Consider the following 24,689-nt stretch of genomic DNA (forward strand, 5'->3'; position numbering starts at 1 on the left):
GAGCCATCCCTTTAGAAAACTGGCCAGTGAAAATTGGAGCACATACATAAAGAGGTCCCTTGGTAGCAACCATTTCCAGATTTTAAGTAATAAATGTTTTGGTTTAGATCGCTGCAAAGAATAAACTAATGAGAAAAATATATTTATACATCTTTTAGCTTTGAATGATTATGAACAGCTATTCTTTTGTAACAGTGAAATTTATAACTTGATCAGAAGTTGACAGAATTGTTAGAACAAAACTATTTGTGATGGTTGCAGCGTCCAGGACATGAGAGCATGTCTAATGGCAGCACAGTGGCTCAGCAAGTAGTGCAGCTCTTTCACCGCTCTGGTGTATTGGATTCAATGTCTAGTTTCTGCTGTCTGTGTGGAGTTTGCACGTTCCCCCTGTGGCTGTGTGGGTTTTCTCCGGATGCTTCAATTTATAGCGTTTGAAGGTTCTGGGCCTGTACTAGCTGGAGTTTGAAAGGATGGGTGGAATTTAATTGAAACCTGCAGGATAATGAAAGGCCTATGTAGAGTGGACATGGAAAGGATGTTTCCAGTAATGGGAGAGTCTAGAACTAGAGGGCACAGCCACAGAATAAAAGGACATATCTTCAAAATGGAGATGAGAAGGAATTTCTTTAGTCGGAGAATGGTGAATCTGTACAATTCATTGCCACAAACTGGTATGCAGGCCAAGACATTGGAGATTATTGAGGTAGAGATTAATGGTTTTTTGATTAGGTGGACTATCAGAGGTTACGGAGAGAAGGCAGGTGAATGGGGTTGAGAGGGAAGCTAGATCAGCCATGATCTACTATAGCATTCACTTGTGATCTAGTTTAATAGTGGGACAGGGGATCGGGAGGGAATGAATAGTCAACTCTGGTTTTCTGAAGCACATGATTGCTGAGGTCTATGACACTGCAAGTCCTTTGTCCAGATGAGCAAACTCTGAGCTACAAGAAGAATTCAGATTCCCACCCAGATGTAAACAGGAAATACTAGACAAATGTATATGTACAGATTGGAGAAATAGTTTATAAGTATTTGTTTGTTCTGAAGTACATTTATTTATCAATCCGACCATTCATATTTACGCAGTTCATGAAACCAAATGCCAAGGGAGCTGTGACTGGAACAGGGAGATGTCATCATGCTTTGTTATAGCATTCACTGCTGGTTTTCATTACAGCTTTAACTTCCTCATTGCCTTCTGGTTTTCTCCTGTAGGTTTGAGTAAAAAAAACCTTAAAGATTTTCAAGCAGTCAATATCCTGATTTTTCTGGCATATCTGTTTGTTCGGATTGTTTCAGATCCTGTACATGCAGAGAATGTTGGCCGTGTCCATTTGCAGCCCGTTCTGTTCAAGTGTCGCCTTTACTTGGCCCAATTGTGTTTAACTTGTGAGCGGGTTCAGAGACAACACAAAGGGCAATTTGGATCTGGAATCCTCTTCCCCGAAAAAAGGAAGCTACACTGAGTTTCTCGTGGATGTGTGTACTAATATATTAGCATTTAAATATTGCTTTTACTAAAGTCTCTTGGAAGACTGCAAACTGCATTTCTTTCCGAGGACTTCACATTGAAAATGTCTCCAGGCAGAGAGGATTGATGGATATGGCTGCAAAGACGATGATATAGGTTTATTATTGTCAAGTGTACACTGGAATGGATGGCTAACGATAGACTCGCAGAATGTGGAAACACAAGGAACTGCAGATGGTGGAATCTTGAGTAAAACACCAAGTGCTGGAGTAACTCGCCATTTTAGGTCACCATTTCATCTCTAGTTTTTGTCCACACATATTCCTATCAACCCCCTGAACCCACCTTTCACTTATCAGGCTTTGTCTCGCCCCACCTTTTTTCCAGCTTTCTCCCCCCCTATTGCAATCTGGCTGAAGAAGGATCCCAACCCGATACGTCACCAAACCATCTCCTCCTGAGATGCTGTCTGACCTGCTGAGTTACTCCAGCATTTAGTGTTTTAACACACTGAATGTGGTGTCTTGTCAAGATGGAGGGGTTTCAGAAGAAATCATAGCAAGTGGGACTCGGTTAGGGCCATATTTTTGGCTAAGAGATACACTTAAGTAATGCAGTTGGCTCATAACTACATCCTCAGTTTAAGGAAAATAGGGGAAGGATAATAAAAATGTTGGCAAAGGCAGCTATATCCACATCCTGGAAAAGAACAATTTATAAAAAAATGTAATAATTTATCTGATGTTTTCTTTGCTACTTTTCTTTAAAAAAGTTGGTAACAAATGACATTATCTAAACTGAACATTCGGTGCTTTGTATTATAACAGCAGCTTTTGCAGAACAAGAACCCAATATTGGTGAGAAAATTGAAGATCTGTGGTTGTTGTGTGCATCTGCATGAAAGTTAGAATGGTATCGGATTTGAGACCAAAGTTTTGCTACCACGGTGTTGCAAGTCAAGTGCAGTTCACAGTCATGATGGTTTAATACTCAATCTCTATTGCGATCACTATTGTTCATTTGGAGAGATGAAAAATATGCAGTTAATTCACTTTTTAAACTCTGCATGCCAAGACCAAGCGGAGGTATTTGGAATGTTCCCTGGCAATTTAATATTCTTTAACATTGATTTTCTTACTTGTGCTTTTGTGACCTTATTTGCATCTGAACATGAGGCCACTGGAATTACAGGTTTGTCACTATAAGTCTGTACAATTGCCCTTGGTAAAACTCTGAATGGCTGGCAGCCTCTGCTCATTTCAATAGCAACAAAGTGCATGCAAATGCACTGTGTCCAAAATGCTTGTTGTAACATCGTGAAAGAGTACTTTATTCATTATTAATAGGAATTTGAAACATTTCATTTTTCATATGCTGCCCTGTGATCTCAAGTGTATAATCACAGCTCGGGTCAGCATTTAAGACAATCTAGACTAGTTTGAACTGCACTCCATCTGTCCTGTGAGTGTGTAAAATAATAACTCTTCTTCAGGATAACTTACATCTGAGAACTGTTCCATTGTTGCCTGTTTTTGTCCAGCTTCCAGAAAGTCAAATTGCGACATTTATTTCATCTGGCACTGTGGCTCGGCACTGAGGACAGTGGCATTATTTGTTGCCCTGCCTTTGTTTCTTTGTGGAAGTTACTTTATGGACATCTGATACTCTTAAGAAGTGGTTAAACAACTTGCTAATGCTGTATCTTGCAGTTTTCGATTGGCTTCTAGCATAGTTGGGACTAATGACAAAGACCTGCGTTCATGAAGGAACATGAATTTTATTCTGCGTTCAGCTGTCTTCTAAAGATTGTTTCGGTCAGTGAGTTCAGATGAATTAATGAGGATCGGAAATTAGTAAATGACTGGAAGATAGGTTTCACCCTGAACCCACAGGCAAGGTGAGGAAATTCTGTTTCGTGGTCTTTCCTATCAACCAGACTCATTTCCAAGCACGACACAAGTTTTATTTATTCATTATTCAGGATGACCATGTGATTAGCAAGTTCCGCATTTAGTGTTCATCTCCATTCACCCTGGGGTATATGGTAGCGAGCCACCTGTTTGAATCACTACATTATGACAACACTGCTGAATGGCGAGCTCCCGCATCTAAACCCAGTGACAATGAATGAACGGTGATACATTTCCAATACAGGTTGTTATGTTCCTTGGAAGGGAAACAGCTGGTGTTTGTATTCCCACGTGCTTGCTGCCTTTATCTTTCTTGGTGGTAGACGTTATGGGTTAGTGTGGTGCTGTTGCACAGGTGAGTGTGTTTTGTGTATTTTGTTGAGTCGAGCAAAGATAGGAGCCGAGGTGCATTGGCGATGGAAGGAATCATAGTTTAGGGTAGTGAATGGTTGTCAATGAAGTGGGCTACTTTTATCCTTGGTGCAATGGGAGCTGAACTTATCCAGGCAGCTAAATGGCATTTCATCACACTTCTGACTGATGCTACATAGATGGTGCAAACACTGGTGGTGAGCCACTTGTTGCAGGATCTCCAGTCTTTGAACTGCTTGTTGCTGCTGGTCTTTTTGAATTTTGGTTAATGCTGATCACCAGGATTTTGATGGGGGTCAGATGATATTAATGCCAATGAATGGTACTTGTACTTTCTTGTTGGAAATGGAACTCTCTATCTCTCGATGGAAATGGGTTTTATGGGATGAAAGTTACTTGCCATCACCCCATGGCAACTGTCACTTAAGCACCTCTGCATACAGGCGCAGGTGCTTTATTTGCTGTTGAGAAGCAAATGGATTGAGTGTTGTACGACAACAAACGTTTCCTTCCATATGGTCAGAAGTGGAAGAAGAAGCAGCTATGGATGCTTGGATCTAGGATTCTGCCCTTGTGCAGTGATGTTCATGGGCTGGGATCATGTACCTACCAACTGCAGCCATCTTCGTTTGTATAATTATTAAATCTAACAGTTGGAGTTCTTTCTCCTTCATGTCTATTGATTTTGGTTCACCAGGATTGTTCACAGTTACTATGTGGATACAAGAAACTGCAGATTGTGGTTTACAAAAAAAAACAAGAAGAGGGGTCCAGATCTGAAATGTTACTGCTCCATGTTCTCCAGCACGACTAGTCGCCTGACCCCTTTGAGTTACTCCAGCATTTTGTGTCTTTTTGACTACCTGCCTTGAATTTAAGATGGTCATTCCTGCCTTTGGAATTCAGCTTTTTCTTCCAAGTTTAGTACACTCATGATGAAATCTTGGTGTGACCCGAGTGAAATACAAACTCAGGGAAAGTAAACAGGTTATTGGAGAATACCTACTGCTTGATAAAGTTATCTATGACATTTTACATCACTTCTCTGACGTTTGACAGTAGGTTGATTGGATGGTATTTAGCCAGACTTGTTATCAGAAGATAGTTGGCAATTTTTCACATGGTTGGGTAGATTCCAATGTAACTGTTTTAGAACAACTTGGCGAGAGGAATAGCTGGTTCTGGAATGCGACTCTTTGACATTACAGCCAGCACAAGGGCAGCAAAAGCAGAGGAACATCATCTCCAGGAAGCTGCCCAACAAGCGAGGTGGCTGGGTCAAAAGCCTGAACTCCCTCCCTGAGACCATCCTCTTCTAGAGACTCTTGAAAGGCGCCCATAAATAAAATGTATTATTATTATTATTATTATTATTCTAATGTCAACAATCAGTTCCTTGGATTTTCTGATGTTGATGGCAAAGTTGCTGTTCTGGCACCATTCAACCACATGATCGATCTCCATCCTATACTCTTGCTCATCATTATCAGTAATTTGTCCAGCGGTATTGTCTCCATCCTATTTAAGGATGGATTTAGAATTGAGTGCGCCTATATTGTGATAGGGGGAGTGAGTGGAGCAGGGGACTGAGCACAGAGTCTTGAGGTGCACCTGTGCCAATGGTTATTGAGGAGGGAGTGTTGTCGCTAATTCGTATCGCTTGTGTTCTGTTGATGAGGAAGTCGTGAATCCAGTTGCAAAATAATGAGCAGAAACCCAGTTCCCTGAGTGTTGTGACAAGTTTGGAGTGGATGATAGTGTTGAACTCCGAACTTTAGTCTATGAAGAACCGCCTGATGTATGTGTTTTTATTGTCCATGTGGTCCAGGGCAGAGTGGAAAGCCAGCGATATCGCGTCTTGAGGTATTGATTTTGCTTACTCAGCCAACTGATCCATTTCTGCCTGTAGTATGGGTATGTTAATTACCATTATCTGAGGAATCAAAAGCTAGACTAGACCTTGCATGCAGAATATGGATAGCCAAAATCAATAAAGGAAGATGCTATATTTTATGCTGCTGGAAGCTTCAATTGATACGATTGTGACTGCAGCAATGAAAGTCATACAGTGGAACCTGTCATAAAAGCCGTGTGTGGAAAGGAACTGCAGAAGCGGATTCATACCAAAGATAGACACAAAGTGCTGGAGTGACTCAGTGGGCCAGGCAGCATCTCTGCCGAAAAACGATGTGTGACTTTTCTGGTTGGGACCCTTCTTCTGACCCGGGAGTCTGAAGAAGAGTCCCGACCCATCCTTTTCCTCCAGAGATGCTGAGTTACTCCAGCACTTTGTCCCTATCTTCTGTCACAAAAGACTCTTCTCCGACCTTTTCCAGGAAACGGTGACATTCAGTCAACAATACCAGAGCCTATTTCCAAAACCTGGGCATCAGTAAGCAAATTGCTATCACCGTCTTATGAATAGAGGGATATCACAGCATGAGATCATTGGGCTGTACTGATGTCACAAATCGTGGCATTCCATGAGAATATCAAATGATTTTTTTTTTCCTTCCCCCGAAGATCATGTCATGGCCACGGTCAAATCCGATTGACTGTGAAAGACTGGCCTCCCTGGCTTCCAGTTAAAGAAAGGCTGATTGTTCAAGCGCATAGCTTGCTGGTGGAGGCCCAAGATATCGGAACCAATAGCGGAAAATCAGTGTAAAAACAATGACATAAAGGCTGAAAGTGAAATAAGAACATGACAGCTCCAGCTGCATTTAGGAAGGAAAATGCCAACAAGTAGTAGAAAGGGTAGCAATTCTGTGTCCACTTTGATGAAGCGATCATCGTAGCATGTTAAGCTGTCAGTGTCTGACTGACCTTTATCACTTCACTTGTCCAAGTTAAAAGGGACTGCAGCGAAACAACTTGCATTGATTTTGAAGCAACTTTGTTGGCAGTAGAAAATATTTTCACTGGGCCATTGACTGTGCTATTTATTGAACAGTGCCTGGTATAAGTACTTGGAAATTTCTAATCCCAAGTGCATGACAGTGGGGCAGTGTAGATTAAATAATGTGTGTCATGCAATGACCGTGCTTATATTGAACAAATGTTAAAATTGCAAACGTTTGCATTGGCGAAAAATGGCGTGCGTTACCTGTAATCTAGGCCTGCTAGTTTGTAGTTGTTTGATTGTAATCGGAAAAAACTCCGCCGCTCCTCCCACCACGGTGGAATGCTACGCTTTTGGAATTGGAGGACGAATATGTCCCTGCGTGTGATGCCTCCATGGGGTGGGAGATTGCAACCTTTCACGTGGTCCGCCCTGTTTCAACGAATGCAATCAATCCGGCGTGTACAATCAAATGAGATCAAATAGAACAAGTTGTCCTACAACTTTAGGCTGTGCACGCCATACGCAAGAAGAAGATGCCTCCGTAATTCAGATGTAGATTATGCTGGTTGTAAAAGCATATGTTGCCGGGATAGTACAAAGTTGACCGGAAGTGAGTATAAATTGTAATTTGAAGGGATAGAATAATTAACATTAGACACCTAACATAGCATCATTCACGAATGACCTTCTCTGTCCCAAAACAATATACAGCCAGTACATTATCTCTTAAGTACAATTAGTGTGATGATATGGGAAACCAGGAGCACAGTCATGCACAACAAGCTTCCATGTGCAGCAATGCGATATCAACTCGATCATTTACATTGTGATACCGATGAAGCCATATACATTGCGATAGAGTGGATAGCTCTTCACGATGCTGGTTGTCACTCCTAAAGGAGCACATCAGAATATCAGCTTTTAATTTCCATTTGAAAATATCATGTTACAGAAGTCTTGGACGGTTTTTAAGTGAATATTTCTGAAAATTGGTGTGCAAAATCATTCATGTAATTGAACATTTTGCAGGAAATAACACTATTTGTTCTTCAACTGCTGATATCTGTGGACTTTATATTCTTGTTGTGGGCCTTTTGGTTTAATTTGCAAATTGTGAGGATCACAAATCATGTAATATTCTGCAAAGCATGCAATATTCCACAGAGATTTAAGAAATGACTTTTACAGTAATTTTAAAACTGTAACACATGGTTTTAAAACAATTCTAAGTGAAAGTAATTACTTTTTCGGTTTAATATTAATTTTTTTCCTTTGCATCATGCTATTTCTTGTTATCTGACAATACATTTTGATTACTTTCTGTGAGCATTCTGCACTCAACAGTTTCATTGAAATATTGTATTAGTCGGAAGTTAATCACAAACCATTTCAGATTGAAGACCCTGTAGAACTGGGGAAGAGAGAAATAAAAAGGACACAGAAAGAGCTGCAGATGCTGGTCTACAGAATAAGAGACAAAGTGCTCAAGTAAATCAGCGGGCCAGGCAGTGTCTTTGGAGAACGTGGATTTTAATAATAAGGAGTAAGCCATTTAGAACGGAGACGAGGAAACACTTTTTCTCACAGAGAGTGGTGAGTCTGTGGAATTCTCTGCCTCTGAGGGCAGTGGAGGCGGGTTCCCTGGATGCTTTCAAGAGAGCTAGATAGGGCTCTTAAAAATAGTGGAGTCAGGGGATATGGGGTGAAGGCAGGAACGGGGTACTGATTGGGGATGATCAGCCATGATCACATTGAATGGCGATGCTGGCTCGAAGGGCCGAATGGCCTACTCCTGCACCTATTGTCTATTGTGGATACATGATGTGAAAATGAATAGAAACCTAGTCCTGTTAATGTTGATTGAGGGATAAATATGAGCCAGGACATTTGCATCCCTGCTTTTTCTCAGATGGGAGGGGGGGGGGGGGGGGGGGGCACAGTGGCAGCGCCAGAGACCCGGGTACAGAGTTTACACATTCTCCATGTGACTGCGTGGTTTTATTTAAAGGGTGCTTCGGTTTCCTTCCACACTCCAATGACAAACAGGTTTGTAGGTTAGTGTTTAAGATAGTGCTAGTGTATGGGGTGAGCGTCGGTCAGTGTGGACTCGTTTGCCGAAGGGCATGTTTCCGCGCTGTATCTCTATAAAGTCTAGAGGACTTTTACATCTACCTGAAATGGTATGGCAATATTCTCAGCTTAACTCCTCACCTGAAAGATCTGGCCTTCACTTGCTCTGCTGTGCTGGAGTGCCAGACTCGCTTTTTGTGCTGATGTATCCAGAGAGGCACTTGAACAACCAACTTTCTGATCTCAGTTGAAAGTGTTATGAACGGAACCACAGCTGAACATTACTACAAAGTGGAGTCCGAGGAAAATGCAGATCTGAAATAGTAATTGCAGAATTATATTTTACAGGATACCTTTCAAGATCGGTCAACCCAAGAAACAGATTGTGCCAAAGACTGTGAGTAGATGCCAAAAGTAGAGAATGTGTCATTTCACACTTTGGACTTGCCTTTGTGGATTCACTACGCTTTCTTTTCAGTTTAGAGCATTTTATGATGTCATTGATTTAAGCATGGAGTATGAAACTTGAATTAGTCCGTCTCCAAAGCGTGTGATGTTTTCAAATGGATTGGATCTGATTTGTTTTTCTATAAATAAGAGAGAATGTAGCAGTACTTTGAAGTGGCCATCAGAATTAGCAGCGCATATGAGTTAAGTGTGAAAATCTGCTTGTTGGTGTGAGGCGCGGTGTTCCTCAATGGACTGTGAGAGGTCAGTATTGTGGCAGAACACACTCCAGTACTTCAGCAGTGAACATTAGTGTTCTTGTCCTGATGCCATAGCTGCTGTCAAGACCAGGAGGTGAAAACCTCCTTGGCACGAAAAACAAATGTACTCAAACACCCACTTTCATTTCTTCAGCTTTATTGGTGATTGTAAATAAATTAATGGCTTCTTCAACTTCGTCTTTCTTTTTAACTGTGATAATTTGTTGTTATTACCCCTATCTCCATATAGAATCAGAGTCGTACACCATGGACAACAGGCCCTTCGTCCCAACTTGTTCATGCCAACCAAGAAGCCCCATCTAAACTCGTTCCACCTGCCTGCATTTGGACCATATCCCAGCAAACATTTCCCCTCCATGAAACAGTCCAAAAGTCCTTAAAATGACTGAAGTATGTCTCGGCCAGAAACGTCACGATGCTGCCTGTCTCGCTGAGTTACTCCAACATTTTGTGTCTACCTTCTTTTAAATGTTGTTGTTGGACCTTCCTCAACTACCTCCATATACCGAAGATAGACACAAAAAGCTGGACTAACCCAGCGGGACAGGCAGCATCTGTAGAGAGGAATGGGTGACATTTCGGGTCAAGACCCGTCTTCAGACCCAAAATGTCACCCATCCCTTCTCCCCAGAGATGCTGCCTGCCCGCTGAATCACTCCACCTTTTTGTGTCTATCTTTGGTTTATAACAACATCTGCAGTTCCTTCTTATACATACCTCCATATACCGCTTGTTCCATATATCCACCACCCTCTCTATCTTTCTTCCTCTGCCTGTATTTTGCTTCCTGTTTCTGATTTGACATTGAATTCAGTATCTGAGCTTGCATTTCTGTATTTCGTGCATTTGGTTCTCAATTCTTTAATCTGATGGATTAAGTGGATGTACAATCACTTCATTCTATTCAAGTCCCAGATGCAAACTGGTTAATATTTTTAATCTTCTGACTGAATCCCAATTCTCAATTAACTCACTGGACGATTGCGGCGTGAAATCGAGAACTTTTAAGGCAGTTCCCATTTCAAACACTATTAAAGACGTTATGTCGCTGTGTTTAGGCGATGTTGCACGTTACAAATAATACCATCATTTAATGCACATAATAATGGTTGTGAAAATCAAGATATATTTCATGTAACTCTTGCTAAAGGATTGTAGCTATATTTCCAGTTCTCTCACATGTTATTTGATAGTGAAAACAGTCTACTTTGCCGGTCTGCCGATCTAGATTTGCACTGAGATAGCAAAGTTGCAACTGGACAGCCTGGTTCACTCTACTCGTTTTTATTTTTTGTCTTCTCATGATGTTAACTTGCTTACTTTGGCTTATCTCTGTGTACTGTGATTCACGGTGACACAAGAGACTGCAGATGCTGGAATCTAGAGCAACAAACAATCGTTTGGGGGAAACTCAGCTGGTTGAGCAACATCTGTAAATAATTCTGATGCATGATTTTGACCCGAAACGTCAACCATTCCTTTCCACCCACAGTTGCAGCATGACTTGCTCAGTTCCCCCAACAAACTGCTGTCGTGAATCATGCCAGGTTTACGGGCAGTGTGCAGTAATCCTTGAATTATTTAAAATTTAAGAACAATTTTTAATTTTTGTTTACATTGAGAGCTCTGCTTGGAAACCTAATTTTCAGGAGGTTTGTTTGCTATTTTTTAACTTAAAAAACAAGTAGATATACAGATTAACATGACCATCAAAAGTGCAAACAAAGCACTGGGGTTCATTTCCAGAGAAATAGATCTGAAAATTTATGTTGAACAGTCAAGACTCTTGCAAACTACTTAGACTGGTATCCACTATTCAAGTTTCCATGTACGCTAGGAGATTTGGGGTAAATACAAGGGAGCAATATAATAGAATATGTTAAAAATGAGAGATAAATTGAGACAAGAGGAAGACGGTGTGAAACATGAGCAAACTAGTTGGGCTAAATAGTTTATTTGTATCCTATTTATTGCATGCGTAAAAAATAAGATTTTTATGGCTTAAATATTAGACAGTATTAAGGAGACTCCACTTGCATAATTCAAAAATATTTATATTAAAATGGCTTCATGTATCATAATCACTTGTTTTCCTTTCTGAGTGTGCTGTGATTCAAATTGTTTCTGTGATATAACTTAATATGACCTCTGTGTGGATGTGTTTGTTACTTGGGATGTGTGTGTTACTTGTGATAACTTCCCATTTTGCAACCAACAAGGATTGATAACTTGATCTTTGATGAAGCATGCAAATGTTTTCTCCAAGTCCTGTGGTCTTAATCTCAGGGATTCTGCATGATTTATTCCTCCTAATCTCAAATCATGCTCTGCGATAATCCTCAACAATGGTGCCCTGCAAGAATGCGTTCTTGGACCCCTTCTTTACTCCTCATACACCCACGAATGTGCAGCCAAATACAGATCCAACTCCATTTACAAATTCACGGATGACACCTCCGTAGTGGGCTGGATATTAAATAATGATGGGATGGACTACAGGAACGAGATTGAGAACCGGGAAACCTGGTGCCAAGGGAACAACCTTCCATGTCGGCCAAGACAAAGGAGATTGTGATTTACTTCTGGAAGCAAAGCAGTACACATAACCCAGTATACATTGACGGAACTGAAGTAGAGATGATTGAAAGCTTCAAGTTCTTTGGAGTAAATATCACCAGCAACTTGGCCTGGACCTGCCATAGCCAAGCAATAGCCAAGAAAGCACACAAATGCCTTTACTTCCTTAGAAGGCTTAGCAAGTTCAGCATGTCCCCATCTACTCTCACCGACTTCTACAGATGCACCACATAAAGCATTTTATCGGGATGCATCACAGCATGGATTGGGAACAGCGCCATCCAAGACCGCAAGAAATTACAGAGTTGTGGACGTAGCCTAGATCTTTACGCAAACCAGCCTCCCTTAACGCGATCTGCGCCTTGTGCTGCCTCAGCAAGTCCACCAGCATAATCCTGGTCACTCCCTCTTCTCCCATCAGGAAGAGATACAGAAGTGTGAAAACTTATACCTCCAGATTCAGGGAGAATTTCTTCACACTTGTTATCAGGCAACTGAACCATCCTATCACCAACTGGAGAGCGGAACTGACCAACCTCATTGGGGACCCTCGGACTATCCTTTATAAGACTTTACTGGACTTTATCTTGCACTAAACGTTATCCTGTATATGTACACTGTGAACGGCTTGATTGTAACCATTTATAGTCTTTTTGCTGATTGGATAGCACGAACAAAAAAGCATGACAATAATATACTAAACTATTTCCTGTAACACTTAAATAATAAGTGGTGATAAAGTAGTGGCTTAATACTACAATTTAAGAACATGATCAGTGTGCATAGTTGAAGTACTAATTTAAATGTTTCTATAATAAGAAAACCAATGATAGAAGTTAGCTGATTTGATACAAATGACTTTGCCCAATTTTACTTGGTCACGAGATGGAACATGTTGCTCTACTCGGGAAAACTATCCTGGCAAATTACATTAATTCTGATCAAAGGGTTACGTGTATGTACACACATTGAGCGTGTGTTGGAGTGAGCAAAATTATGATGTGGATGATACTTCTGAGAGTTCAATAGCCTTCTAACATGCTTCAACACAACCATGATATAATATCTCATAAACTATGCAGTTGGGTACTCAGTATTGTCTGCTAGAGGGATATTAATGTATTTGAATTCATCCTGAGGCAGGTGTGAAGGCTTTGTTGCATCACATTTATGTTTGGTGTAACCTTTAGCCATGCTGCTTTGGGTGGGGTGGATTTTCTGACTATTTAAATTTAAGCTTGTTTTTCTTTAAACATTCTCTTGAGTTTAAAAGGCATTTATTTCCCTGCAAGTTTAACAGATATGTACTGGTGAGCTTCTATTATTAGACTTTAGAGATACGGCGTGGAAACAGGCCCGTCGGCCCACTGAATCTGCGCCGACCAGCGATCACCCCATATATTGTCCTACACACACTAAGGACAATTTTACAATTATACCAAGCCAATTAACCTACAAACCTGTACGGCTTTGGAGTGTGGGAGGAGATCCCAGAGACAACCCATGCAGGTCATGGGGAGAATGTACAAACACCATACAGACAGCACCCGTAGTCAGGATCAAACCCGTGTCTCTGGAGCTGTAAGGAAGAAACTCGACCGCTGCGCCACCATTCCGATAAAGAATTTTCTGTTTTTTATAACACATGCAATTAAACTTTGAGTGTATTATGAATTATTTTACATAGTTGAGTGTATTATGAATTATTTTACATAGTCATATAATAACAAAATAAATCTAGTCAAATTCACATTTTCTGCACATAAACTAAATATCCAATAGCTAACCTGATAAGTTATTGAACCCAGTAACAATTCCTGCTATGTTGGCACAATTGACCAATATGTGTATTTGATTTTTTATTACCTAAGTTTCCTTTAAACAACTAATTGAATATCTTTTTGCTCCCATTTTGTTAGTATCAGATTAAATTACTTCCCTTTTAGCTATTTCACCTCATATATAAAATACATTAGGCCAGCTCCATAGAATGATGACCATATCCCACCAGGTTTCTTCGATGTACAAAAATAAAATTGCATATTGTTATTTCAAAATCAAGTAGAGAGACCTAGTCAGTAAATATCCTTCATTGCAATATTACAGAAAGAGATAATCCCAGTCATTACTGTTTCTGGGAGCTTGTTGTCCACAAAATGACTGCCACGTTTCTTAGATTACCATGGTGACTACACCTCAAGTATATTTCAGTAACGGTTAAAGCCCTTGGAACCGATTTGTGAATGCTACTCTATAAATGGTTTCTTCCATTATTTACTTGGATCAACTGAAGTGCAAAGAACAAACTATGGAGGGAGGGCTTCTAACTTGCCACAAGTTGACACTTTGGAGGCTGTGGGTGCTCAGCTATTGAGGGCACACTGTGGGTGCTCAGCTATTTGATTGAATCATCAGGCCCTGGTATCATTTTGGATGAAAAATCTGACGTTCCGAATGGCAAAAGCACCATCATTTCCATAATTGCTTAATGATCAAGTGAAGCCCACAGGCCATTGAGCCTCTTTATTTTATTGTAGCTATGAGGGGCTTGGCCACCCCTGAGACCAAACCATGACCGAGCTGGCCTTCACCTCCTATATTTCTTTGCCTCCTTGTAGCTTATTAACCAGTTGACTAAGCTTTTGCACACCTATCCTATTGTAAAGGAAGCTCGGGCGAGGTGCGGTGGAAGTGCAGAAGGGGGAGCTCCCGTGAGGTGTCTCAGCGGCGGCATACAATACGGACCTGCCGGCCAGCGTGAACAACCGGTGGCCTGTCGAGATTAAGAACGGCCCCGGTGGCTTATGGGAACATCAGGCAACCCGTCAAGAACAAGGACAGACCGGGCGGCCTATTAAGCATGGATGGACCTGGCGGACTTTGATAGCAGAGACCCAGCTGGCCGCTGCCTACAGGAGAAAGCTCAAAAGCCCCGAATACTGGAGAGACGAGGAAGCCGCGTGCGACGACGGATGTAAGGAGTGGGCCGGTAGGAGAGGAACCGGGGTTATTGCCTCCAGCGCCTGCAAGGTCAGCTGCAGGGGGGGGCCTCCAGGAAAGAGTCGATTGAGCGAGGAGATGGACGTCAGGTCGCGGGCCTCTACAGCAGCTTGGGGCTTATCTGGGTTTACATTGATTGGGGCACTCCAGTACTTCCAGCATGTGGGCTGGACTTCGGACTTTTTTCTTTAAACAGCACTAAAATATGACGACTGTGCATTTTATGGGATGTGCTAAAGAACTTCACTGTGATGTGCATACGCGACAATAAAGGACCATTGATTATGTGTCTCTGCAAAATATTTCGTTTGATAATTCTCCAGTAATGATTTGGAATGATTTACTATGTTAATTGTATATTTATGCAGTGTCTTTAAATGCTGTAAATGTGTTTCACAGGAATAATTTGAAGCTTGTTTATATGAACAAGACGTTTTCATTTCTTTTAACAATCTTTTGGTCATTTGGTCCAATATTTTTTGTTGTTGCTTTGTCTAAATTGATAACTCTTAGCTTATGTTGTAAGAAAGAATTGCAGATGCTGGAAAAATCGAAGGTTGACAAAAATGCTGGAGAAACTCAGCGGGTGAAGCAGCATCTATGGAGAGAAGGAATAGGCGACGTTTCGGGTCGAGACCCATCTTCAGCTGAAGAAGGGTCTCGACCCGAAACGTCGCCTATTCCTTCTCTCCATAGATGCTGCCCCTCCCGCTGAGTTTCTCCAGCATTTTTGTCTAGCTTATGTGGTGCGGTTTGTTTTACTCTGTTAAAGTCACCATCTAAATAACTTTCATTTATACGCCATATTTACAACAAAATATGGTTCTGTGAATTTCTCCCTTGGGGCAAAACTATCTGAGCATTAAATCCCGCGGAAAGATTTCTGTGCCATAATATACATGCTGGGAAAAGAGCACCCCATTTCGCAAAAGCCGTTTTGTTGTGGCAGGCTTAAGTACAACAATAAAGTTCACAACAGTGACTAACCGAGCTGGGAAGATCATTAAAGACCCCTCCCACCCCAACCATGGACTGTTTGCCCTCCTCCCATCAGGGAGGCGGTACAGGAGCCTCAGGTCTCGTACCAGTAGGATGAGGAACAGCTTCTACAATCATACCGTCGCATTGCTGAACTCGGAGTCCCGCCAATAGATTCCTCCGGTCCCTCCGTCCCCATTGTTTAATTATTCTGTATTTTTTATTATTCTGTATCCTCTTTTTCTTTTAAATTTCTATATTGCACTACTACGGACTGACGCAAAACTGCATTTCGTTGTACCCATACTCAGTATTTGTGTAATGACATTAAAGTTGAATTGAATTGAATTGAATTAACCAGAAATATTTCAATGCCTCTAAAAGTGCTTTGAGATAGCTGATTGCATCGAAGCCCGCAGTTCACATTTTGTGGATAACCTTGGTTTGAGAGTCTTGAGTTCTTGAGTTCACATGAATTTTTGTGAGCTTTTTTTTGTGAGCCTGTCTGAATATGTTAGTTTTAAACTGCTGTTACCCAAAATATAAGGGAGAAAATTAACTTGCTTTGCTACAGCGCATAGTCCCATAGTCAGCCTCAGTACTCTGTGCAATGCATTCCATATTGTTTGGGACAAAGACCCATCATTTCTTTATTTGCCTCTGTACTCCACAATTTGAGATTTGTAATAGAAAATAATCACATGTGGTTAAAGTGCACATTGTCAGATTTTAATAAAGGCCATATTTATACCTTTTGGTTTCACCATGTAGAAGTTACAGCAGTGCTTATACATACAATGCATTCAGAACGTATCCAGATCCCTTCACTTTTTCCCCATTTTGTTACGTTAAAGCCTTATTCTAAAATAGATTAAATTCATTAAAAAATAATAATTTTTCCCATCAATCTACACACAATACCCATAATACCACAATAAAAATAAATAACTGAAATATCACATTTACATAAGTATTCAGACCCTTTACTCAGTACTTTGTTGAGGCACTTTTGGCAGCGATTACAGCCTCAAGTCTTCTTGGGTATGATTCTACAAGCTTGGCACACCTGTATTTGGGTAATTTCTCCTATTCTTCTCTGCAGATCCGCTCAAGCTCTGTCAGGTTGGATGGGGAGCATTGATGCACAGCTATTTTCAGGTCCCTCCAGAGATGTTTGATCGGGTTCAAGTCCGGGCTTTGGCTGGGCCACTCAAGGACATTCACAGACTGTTCATGAAGCCGCTCCTGCGTTGTCTTGGCTGTGTGCTTGGGGTGTTTGCCCTGTTGGAAGGTGAACCTCCGCCCCAGTCTGAGGTTCAGCAGCGGAGGGCCGGCCGATCGTGGCTTCCGGGAGGAGAAGCCCACCCACCAGTGTGACAGACGATGGAGCGGGGGAAACTCTGCGCAGCTGGCCACGAGGAGCAGAACCATTGTGACGTCATCAGCTCATTAGATTTTAAAAAATCTCAGATTGGTGAACAATTTTAGTAAAAAAACTGGGGAAATAATGAATCAAATTTTCAGATGAGGACATTTTCAAAACCATGAGGTAAATCTGCCGGAATATATAAAAATTTCACCATTTGCGCATTGGGTTTTCGAGGAGATGTGAATCAAAGAAAAAGAGAATCAAACACACAAGGCACAAACAAGTACACAAATATCCAAGATCAGAGTTTTATAATAATACTAGACCAAGTGCAGACCCGTTGGGTCTGTTTCCCCAACGGCGTTTGAGGGGGGGGGGGGTGAGAAGAGGGGAGAGGAGGAGGAGGAAACGGGATAGATTTGGGAGGGAAAGGAGAGCGGGGTAGGGGGTGAGAGATGGGGAGAGAGATGTGGGGGAGGGGGGATGGGGAGGGGGAGAGGGGAGGGGGAGAGGGGTGGGGGAGAGAGGGGAAAGAGAGTGGAGGGGAAGGGGGAGAGAAGTTGAAGAGTGGGGAGGGAGGAGGAGAGGGGTAGGGGGAGTGATGGAAGAGGGACAGAGGGATAGGGGAAGGGGGTGGGGGGGGAGAGGGAAGGGGGTGGGGTAGAGAGGGAAGGGGGGTGGGGGAGAGAGGGAGGGGAGAGGGGGAGGAGCGAGTGGGAGAGAAGTGGAAGAGTGGGGAGGGAGGAGGGGTAGAGGGGTAGCGGGAGTGGTAGAAGAGGGACGGGGGAGTGGTGGAAGAGGGACAGAGGGGAAGGGGTGGGGGAGAGGAAGGGAGCGGAAGAGAGGGGTGGGGGAGGGAGAGGCGTCGGGTAAGGGGATAGAAGTGGAAGAGTGGGGAGGGAGGGGTAGGGGGAGTGGTGAAAGAGGGACAGAGGGGTAGGGGTAAGGGGGTGGTGGTAGAGAGGGAAGGGGGGTGGGGGAGAGAGGGATGGGTGGGAGAGGGAGAGGGGTGAGGAGAGGGAAACATAGAAGCATGGAAATTAAGTGCAGGAGTAGGCCATTCGGCCCTTCGAGCCTGCACCACCATTCAATATGATCATGGCTGATCATCCAACTCAGTATCCTGTACCTGCCTTCTCTCCATACCCCCTGATCCCTTTAGCCACAAGGGCCACGATCTAACTCCCTCTTAAATATAGCCAATGAACTGGCCTCAACTACCTTCTGTGGCAGAGAGTTCCAGAGACTCACCACTATCTGTGTGAAAAATGTTTTCCTCATCTCAGTACTAAAGGATTTCCCCTTTATCCTTAAACTGTGACCCGCTTGTCCTGGACTTCCCCAACATCGGGAACAATCTTCCTGCATCAGACAAATGCAATTCAGGACTTTTCTCTTCACAAGCAAAGTCAGAATGACGGTTAGTGAAGAATTCGAATATTCGCTGAGCGTTCAGATGCTGCGCGAGCTTCCTGCACCAAAGGGGGGGGGGGGGGGTGCGTGTGTCGTCACACACAAAGATCTTGTAGCGGAGTGCTCCGCTATAAGATCTTTGGTCACATACTAAGCACGCGCCTCCACAAACAGATGAGCGTCTTCTTGAATGGAGAGCGCGTGGCCGCCTCCACAAACAGTCACACACACTGAGGACCCGCCCCCACAAAAAATATTTTGTGAGGAAGGGGAGGAGGAGGGTGGAGAGGGAGAGGGGGAGGGGATGGGGGGGGGGAGAAGAGGATGGGGGAGAGAGGTGAAGGGGGGGGGGGGGGTTGGAGCGGGCGTGCATGAGTCGAGAGAAGAGAAAAGGGCAGAGAGAGGGGGAGGAGAGAGTGGGAGAGAAGTGGAAGAGTGGGGAGGGAGGGAGGGGTAGAGGGTAGCGGGAGTGGTAGAAGAGGGACGGGGGAGTGGTGGAAGAGGGACAGAGGGGAAGGGGTAGGGGAAGGGAGGGGAAGAGAGAGGGGTGGTGGAGGGAGAGGGGAGGAGTAAGGGGATAGAAGTGGAAGAGTGGGGAGGGAGGGGTAGGGGGAGTGGTGAAAGAGGGGTAGGGGTAAGGGGGTGGTGGTAGAGAGGGAAGGGGGGTGGGGGAGAGAGGGATGGGTGGGAGAGGGAGAGGGGTGAGGAGAGGGTAACATAGAAACATAGAAATTAAGTGCAGGAGTAGGACATTCGGCCCTTCTAGCCTGCACCACCATTCAATATGATCATCCAACTCAGTATCCTGTACCTGCCTTTTCTCCATACCCCCTGATCCCTTTAGTCACAAGGGCCACATCTAACCCTCTTAAATACAGCCAATGAACTGGCCTCAACTACCTTCTGTGGCAGAGAATTCCAGAGATTCACCACTCTCTGTGTGAAAAATGTTTTTCTCATCTCTGTCCTAAAGGATTTCCCCCTTATCCTTAAACTGTGACCCCTTGTCCTGGTCTTCCCCAACATCCGGAACAATCTTCCTGCATCAGACAAATGCAATTCAGGACTTTTCTCTTCACAAGCAAAGTCAGAATGACGGTTAGTGAAGAATTTGAATAATCGCTGAGCGTTCAGATACTGCGCGCGCCTCCTGCACCAAAGGGGGGGGGGGGGGGGGGAGCGGGTGGCGTCACACACAAAGATCTTGTACCGGAGAGCTCCGCTATAAGATCTTTGGTCACATACTAAGCACGCGCCTCCACAAACAGATGAGCGTCTTCTTGAATGGAGAGCGCGTGGCCGCCTCCACAAACAGCCACACACACTGAGGACCCGCCCCCACAAAAAATATTGTGTGAGGAAGGGGTGGAGGAGGGTGGAGAGGGAGAGGGGGAGGGGGAGGGGAGAAGAAGAGGGGGAGGAGAGGATGGGGGAGAGAGGTGAAGGGGGGGAGGGGTTGGAGCGGGCGTGCATGAGTTGAGAGAAGAGAGAAGGGCAGAGAGAGAGAGGCTGGTACAACAACAAAAATGCTGGATAAACTCAGCGGGTGCAGCAGCATCTATGGACCGAAGGAAAACCCTTCTTTCGGGTTTCGGCCAAAAACGTTGACCATTCAATTCGCTCCATAGATGCTGCCGCACCCGCTGAGTTTATCCAGCTTTTTTTTATGTCTACCTTCGATTTTCCAGCATCTGTAGTTCCTTCTTAAAGACAGAGACTGTGCACGGTAAGGGAATGAGGAGGGAGAGGGGGAAGAGTGTGGAGGGAGGGGGAGAGTGGGATGGGAGGGGGAGGGGTGGGGGGAGAGAGGGGAAAGAGTGTGGGGGGGAAGGGGGGGAGAGAAGTGGAAGAGTGGGGAGGGAGGGAGGGAGGGAGGGGGAGAGGGGTAGCAGGAGTGGTGGTAGAGGGACAGGGGGAGTGGTGGAAGAGGGACAGAGGGGTAGGGGAAGGGGTGGGGGATAGAGGGGAAGGGAGGGGGAGACAGGGGTGGAGGAGGGAGAGGGGTGCAGTAAGGGGAGAGAAGTGGGAGAGGGAGGGGTAGGGGGAGTGGTGGAAGAGGGACAGAGGGGAAGGGGGGGGGGAGAGAGGGAAGGGGTGGGGTAGAGAGGGAAGGGGTGGGGGAGAGAGGGATGGGAGATGGGTGAGGAGAGGGAGAGGGGGAGGCGAGAAGGGGGAGAGAAGTGGAAGAGTGGGGAGGGAGGGAGGGGTAGCGGGAGTGGTGGAAGAGGGACGTGAGAGTGGTGGAAGAGGGACAGAGGGGTAGGGGAAGGGGTGGGACAGGGAGGGGAAGAGAGGGGTGAGGGAGGGAGAGGGGTGGGGTAAGGGGAGAGAAGTGGAAGGGTGGGGAGGGAGGGGTAGAGGGACTGGTGGAAGAGGGACAGAGGGGAAGGGGGCGGGGGAGAGAGGGAAGGGGGTGGGGTAGAGAGCGAAGGGGGGTGGGGGAGAGAGTGATGGGTGGGAGAGGGAGAGGGGTGAGGAGAGGGAGACATAGAAACATAGAAATTAAGTGCAGGAGTAGGCTATTTGTCCCTTCGAGCCTGCACCACCATTCAATATGATCATGGCTGATCATCCAACTCAGTATCATGTACCTGCCTTCTCTCCATACCCCCTGATCCCTTTAGCCACAGGGGCAACATCTAACTCTCTCTTAAATACAGCCAATGAACAGGCCTCAACTACCTTCTGTGCCAGTGAATTCCAGAGATTCAACACTCTCTGTGTGAAAAATGTTTTTCTCATCTCGGTCGTAAAAGATTTACCCCTTATCCTTAAACTGTGACCCCTTGTTCTGGACTTCCCCAACATCTGGAACAATCTTCCTGCATCTAGCCTGTCCAACCCCTTAAGAATTGTTATACGTTTCTATAAGATACCCCCTCAATCTTCTAAAATCTAGCGAGTACAAGCCGAGTCTATCCAGTCTTTCTTCATATGAAAGTCCTGACATCACAGGAATCAGTCTGGTGAACCTTCTCTGTACTCCCTCTATGGCAACAATGTCTTTGAGCATTGGGCATTGTGACATCACACGATGGAACGTTCACCAGGGGCTGGGGCTCCTGCAAAGGCATATGTAAATGAATCCATTCCGATTGGACATCTGTGAGCATCAGGCATTGTGACATCACAAAGGATTTGATTAAAAACGTGTACTTAAACACGACGAAATGTAATGAGGAGCGGATACTTAGAAAGAAAAGTGAAATCTCTACCGAAATGAAAAAGATGTCGGCGATTCTGCGTCTGGTTTCGGAGTTGCAGGGAATCAAAGAAAGAAATGCAGTCGGAAGCCGTATATGTAAATGGATCCATTCCGATTGGACATCTGCGAGCATTTGGCATTGCGATTGGACATCTGCTAGCATTGGGCATTGTGACATCACACGATGGGAACGAATCGAAAGGCAGGCAGGCAGCCGGACGGACGGCAGGCGACAGGCACACAGTTTTAAAGATAGAAGAAGATAGATAGATAGATAGATAGATATGATATATGGAATTTACAACTGAATTTATTTTCACCTTTCTTTCAAATATTGCAGATCATCACACATACAGATTACATGCGCGTGGAAAAAAAATGTTCTTCTCCTATCCTGTTTTTCCGATTGTCTTAAATCTTTGTTCGCTGATTACCAACTCTTCTGCCAATAGAAACAATTTCTCCCTTTCTCCCCTGTCAAAATGCTTCATGATTTTACAATAATATCTTGAGCTATCACTGTAATTATTTATTGTCAGAGCTCTGTATATCCCACTTTGTCTCTCAATTATCATGTTGTCCATATTGTCAGCTGTAATTATATTTATGGCATTTGTAAATGTCGCAGTAGATAGAATTGGCGATTATTGTTAGTGCCGTGCTAATCACTGTGAATGGCCAATCCTTAACACTGTGAATGATTCATCAATCTGAGTGTTGGGCAGGTCAAATAGTGTCATCTGAATCATCTAGGCTGGAATGAAAATTGTTCCTTTTAATGCCAGCCCTGGTGCTGAATGGGCCACAGTAAAGCTGTGGTGGCATTGTTTCACTGGAGTGAAGTATTAAACCAAGAAGGAGCACTTTTACCACAGAGATTCAGAATGTTCTTGCAAATTTAGCTTATATGCATAGGTTAAGCTTGGACTCAGGGCGGTTTTGCAGGGTTCAAGCAAGATTCAAAATGTTTTAATGAAAGATAAATTAAAGTATGTGAGATTTTATTTGCACCTTGAGCACTCCCATGAGCTACTTTCAGTTCTGTTGCATCTCATGAATCGTTAACTAATTCCTTAGTAATGTCTTATGTCTTCCTTTTAGAATACTTTTCCATTGAGGACACAAGATCATTTGCTTCAGTGTGATGAGATAAATTAATTAAAAGTTCTGATTAATACAGTATTATGAAGAACAAAAGTACAGTGACTAGAAACAACTTAGTCAAGGCTTCAGCTCCACATGCATTGTATGTTGCCACCTACGTACAGTGACTATGCATGCATTGATGTCCCGCTTTTGTTGAGCACTATAAAGTCCTAATTTGTCTCTCTATTTGACTTTTTAATTTAAACTCCCATTTTTACATAAACAATTAAATAAAACCACGCATTGGAGTTCTTTGTATTGATTTTCTATTGGTTTCTATTTAGCCACGGTTGAGTCGCCTTCCCAGTTTTATTTTTGGAGTTCATCCATGCAATCTTTAAATCTTTTCCATTGCATCTCCACCGTCAACCCTTTAAGCATAATTCGCTAGTCTATCCTAGCCAATTCCTGTCTCATGCCTCCAAAGTCTTCTTTCTGTAAGTTCAGGACCACATCACTCTCCATCCTAATATAGAATTCCACCATATTATGGTCACTGTTGCCCAAGGGGCTCTACACAACAAGATCACTAACTAATCCTTCCTCATTACACAATACCCAGTCTAGGATGGCCTGCCCTTTAGTCGGCTCTTCTACATATTGGTTTAAAAAACCCATCCCGTATACATTCCAGGAAATCCTCCTCAGCGCAGCTACCAATTTGGTTGGCCCAATCTATATGTAGATTAAAGTCACCCATGATAACTGCTGTACCTTTGCTGCATGCATCCCTAATTTCCTGCTTGATGTGATGCCCCAACCTCACTACTGCTGTTTGGTGGTCTGTATACAACTCCAACAAGTGTTTTTTGCCCTTGGCTATTTTGCAATTCTACTCATGCCGATTCTATAACATCCAAGCTAATGTCTCTCCTTGCTATTGCATTAATCTCCTCTTTAACCAGCAGTGCCACCCCACCTCCTCTTCCTTTCTTTCTATCCTTCCTGAATATTGAATACCCGTACGTGTTTAGCTCCCAGTCCTGGTCACCCCCCTTAAGAGGGAGTGTCATTCTCCCCGTGTCCACGTGGGTTTTCTCCGGGTGCTCCAGTTTCCTCCCACATTCCAAAGACATTTCCTGCTTGTATCTCTAAAGTGGAGGGGACTGAGAAGTGGAGAGTATAAATTTCTGTAAGATAGGAAAGACACTGTTGAGGCCCCTGTCATCTGTTGGTGGCAGGAAGTGCTTGTTTAAGATGAAAGACATTGAAAGCAGCCGTGAAATGTGGCATTATTTGAGGAGAACAATGGAATCACTTTGTGATTCTCGCAAATAGGTTACCATCGCAGTTGGGTGGAAAGGATGTATGGAGGGGAAAAATCAGATTGAAGGTTTGTTCTAACAGTATAGATATGATCCTGACATTCTTCTTTTCCTAGAAGTACCCTATAACCTCAAAGTGGCGTGTGTTGTATTCTGACAGCTGATGAGTGATTGTCAGTCAACGGTAGAATATTGAAGTTGGATGCTCTGCATGGAATGCAGTAATTCAAGGTTAGGTGTTTTTGATCTCGGTATGAAATAGTGAGAATTAGGAATCTACTGTCTGTTAGGCTGGTGGAAATACATTTAGCAGAAACCTTCAAAAGGGAGTTTG

General features: G+C 43.7%; 1 protein-coding gene across 1 annotated transcript in view; it reads left to right on the forward strand.

The window, feature by feature from the left end:
- Positions 1 to 24,689, forward strand: part of bin3 (bridging integrator 3) — a 103,414-nt gene that overhangs the window by 4,697 nt on the left and 74,028 nt on the right. Inside the window, exon 2 of the mRNA XM_033013982.1 lies at positions 9,023 to 9,071. Coding sequence (XP_032869873.1) covers positions 9,023 to 9,071 — 49 coding nt within the window. The remainder of the gene's footprint in view (positions 1 to 9,022; positions 9,072 to 24,689) is intronic.

This window comes from Amblyraja radiata, chromosome 39 (assembly GCF_010909765.2).
Source record: "Amblyraja radiata isolate CabotCenter1 chromosome 39, sAmbRad1.1.pri, whole genome shotgun sequence".
Taxonomy (NCBI): domain Eukaryota; kingdom Metazoa; phylum Chordata; class Chondrichthyes; order Rajiformes; family Rajidae; genus Amblyraja; species Amblyraja radiata.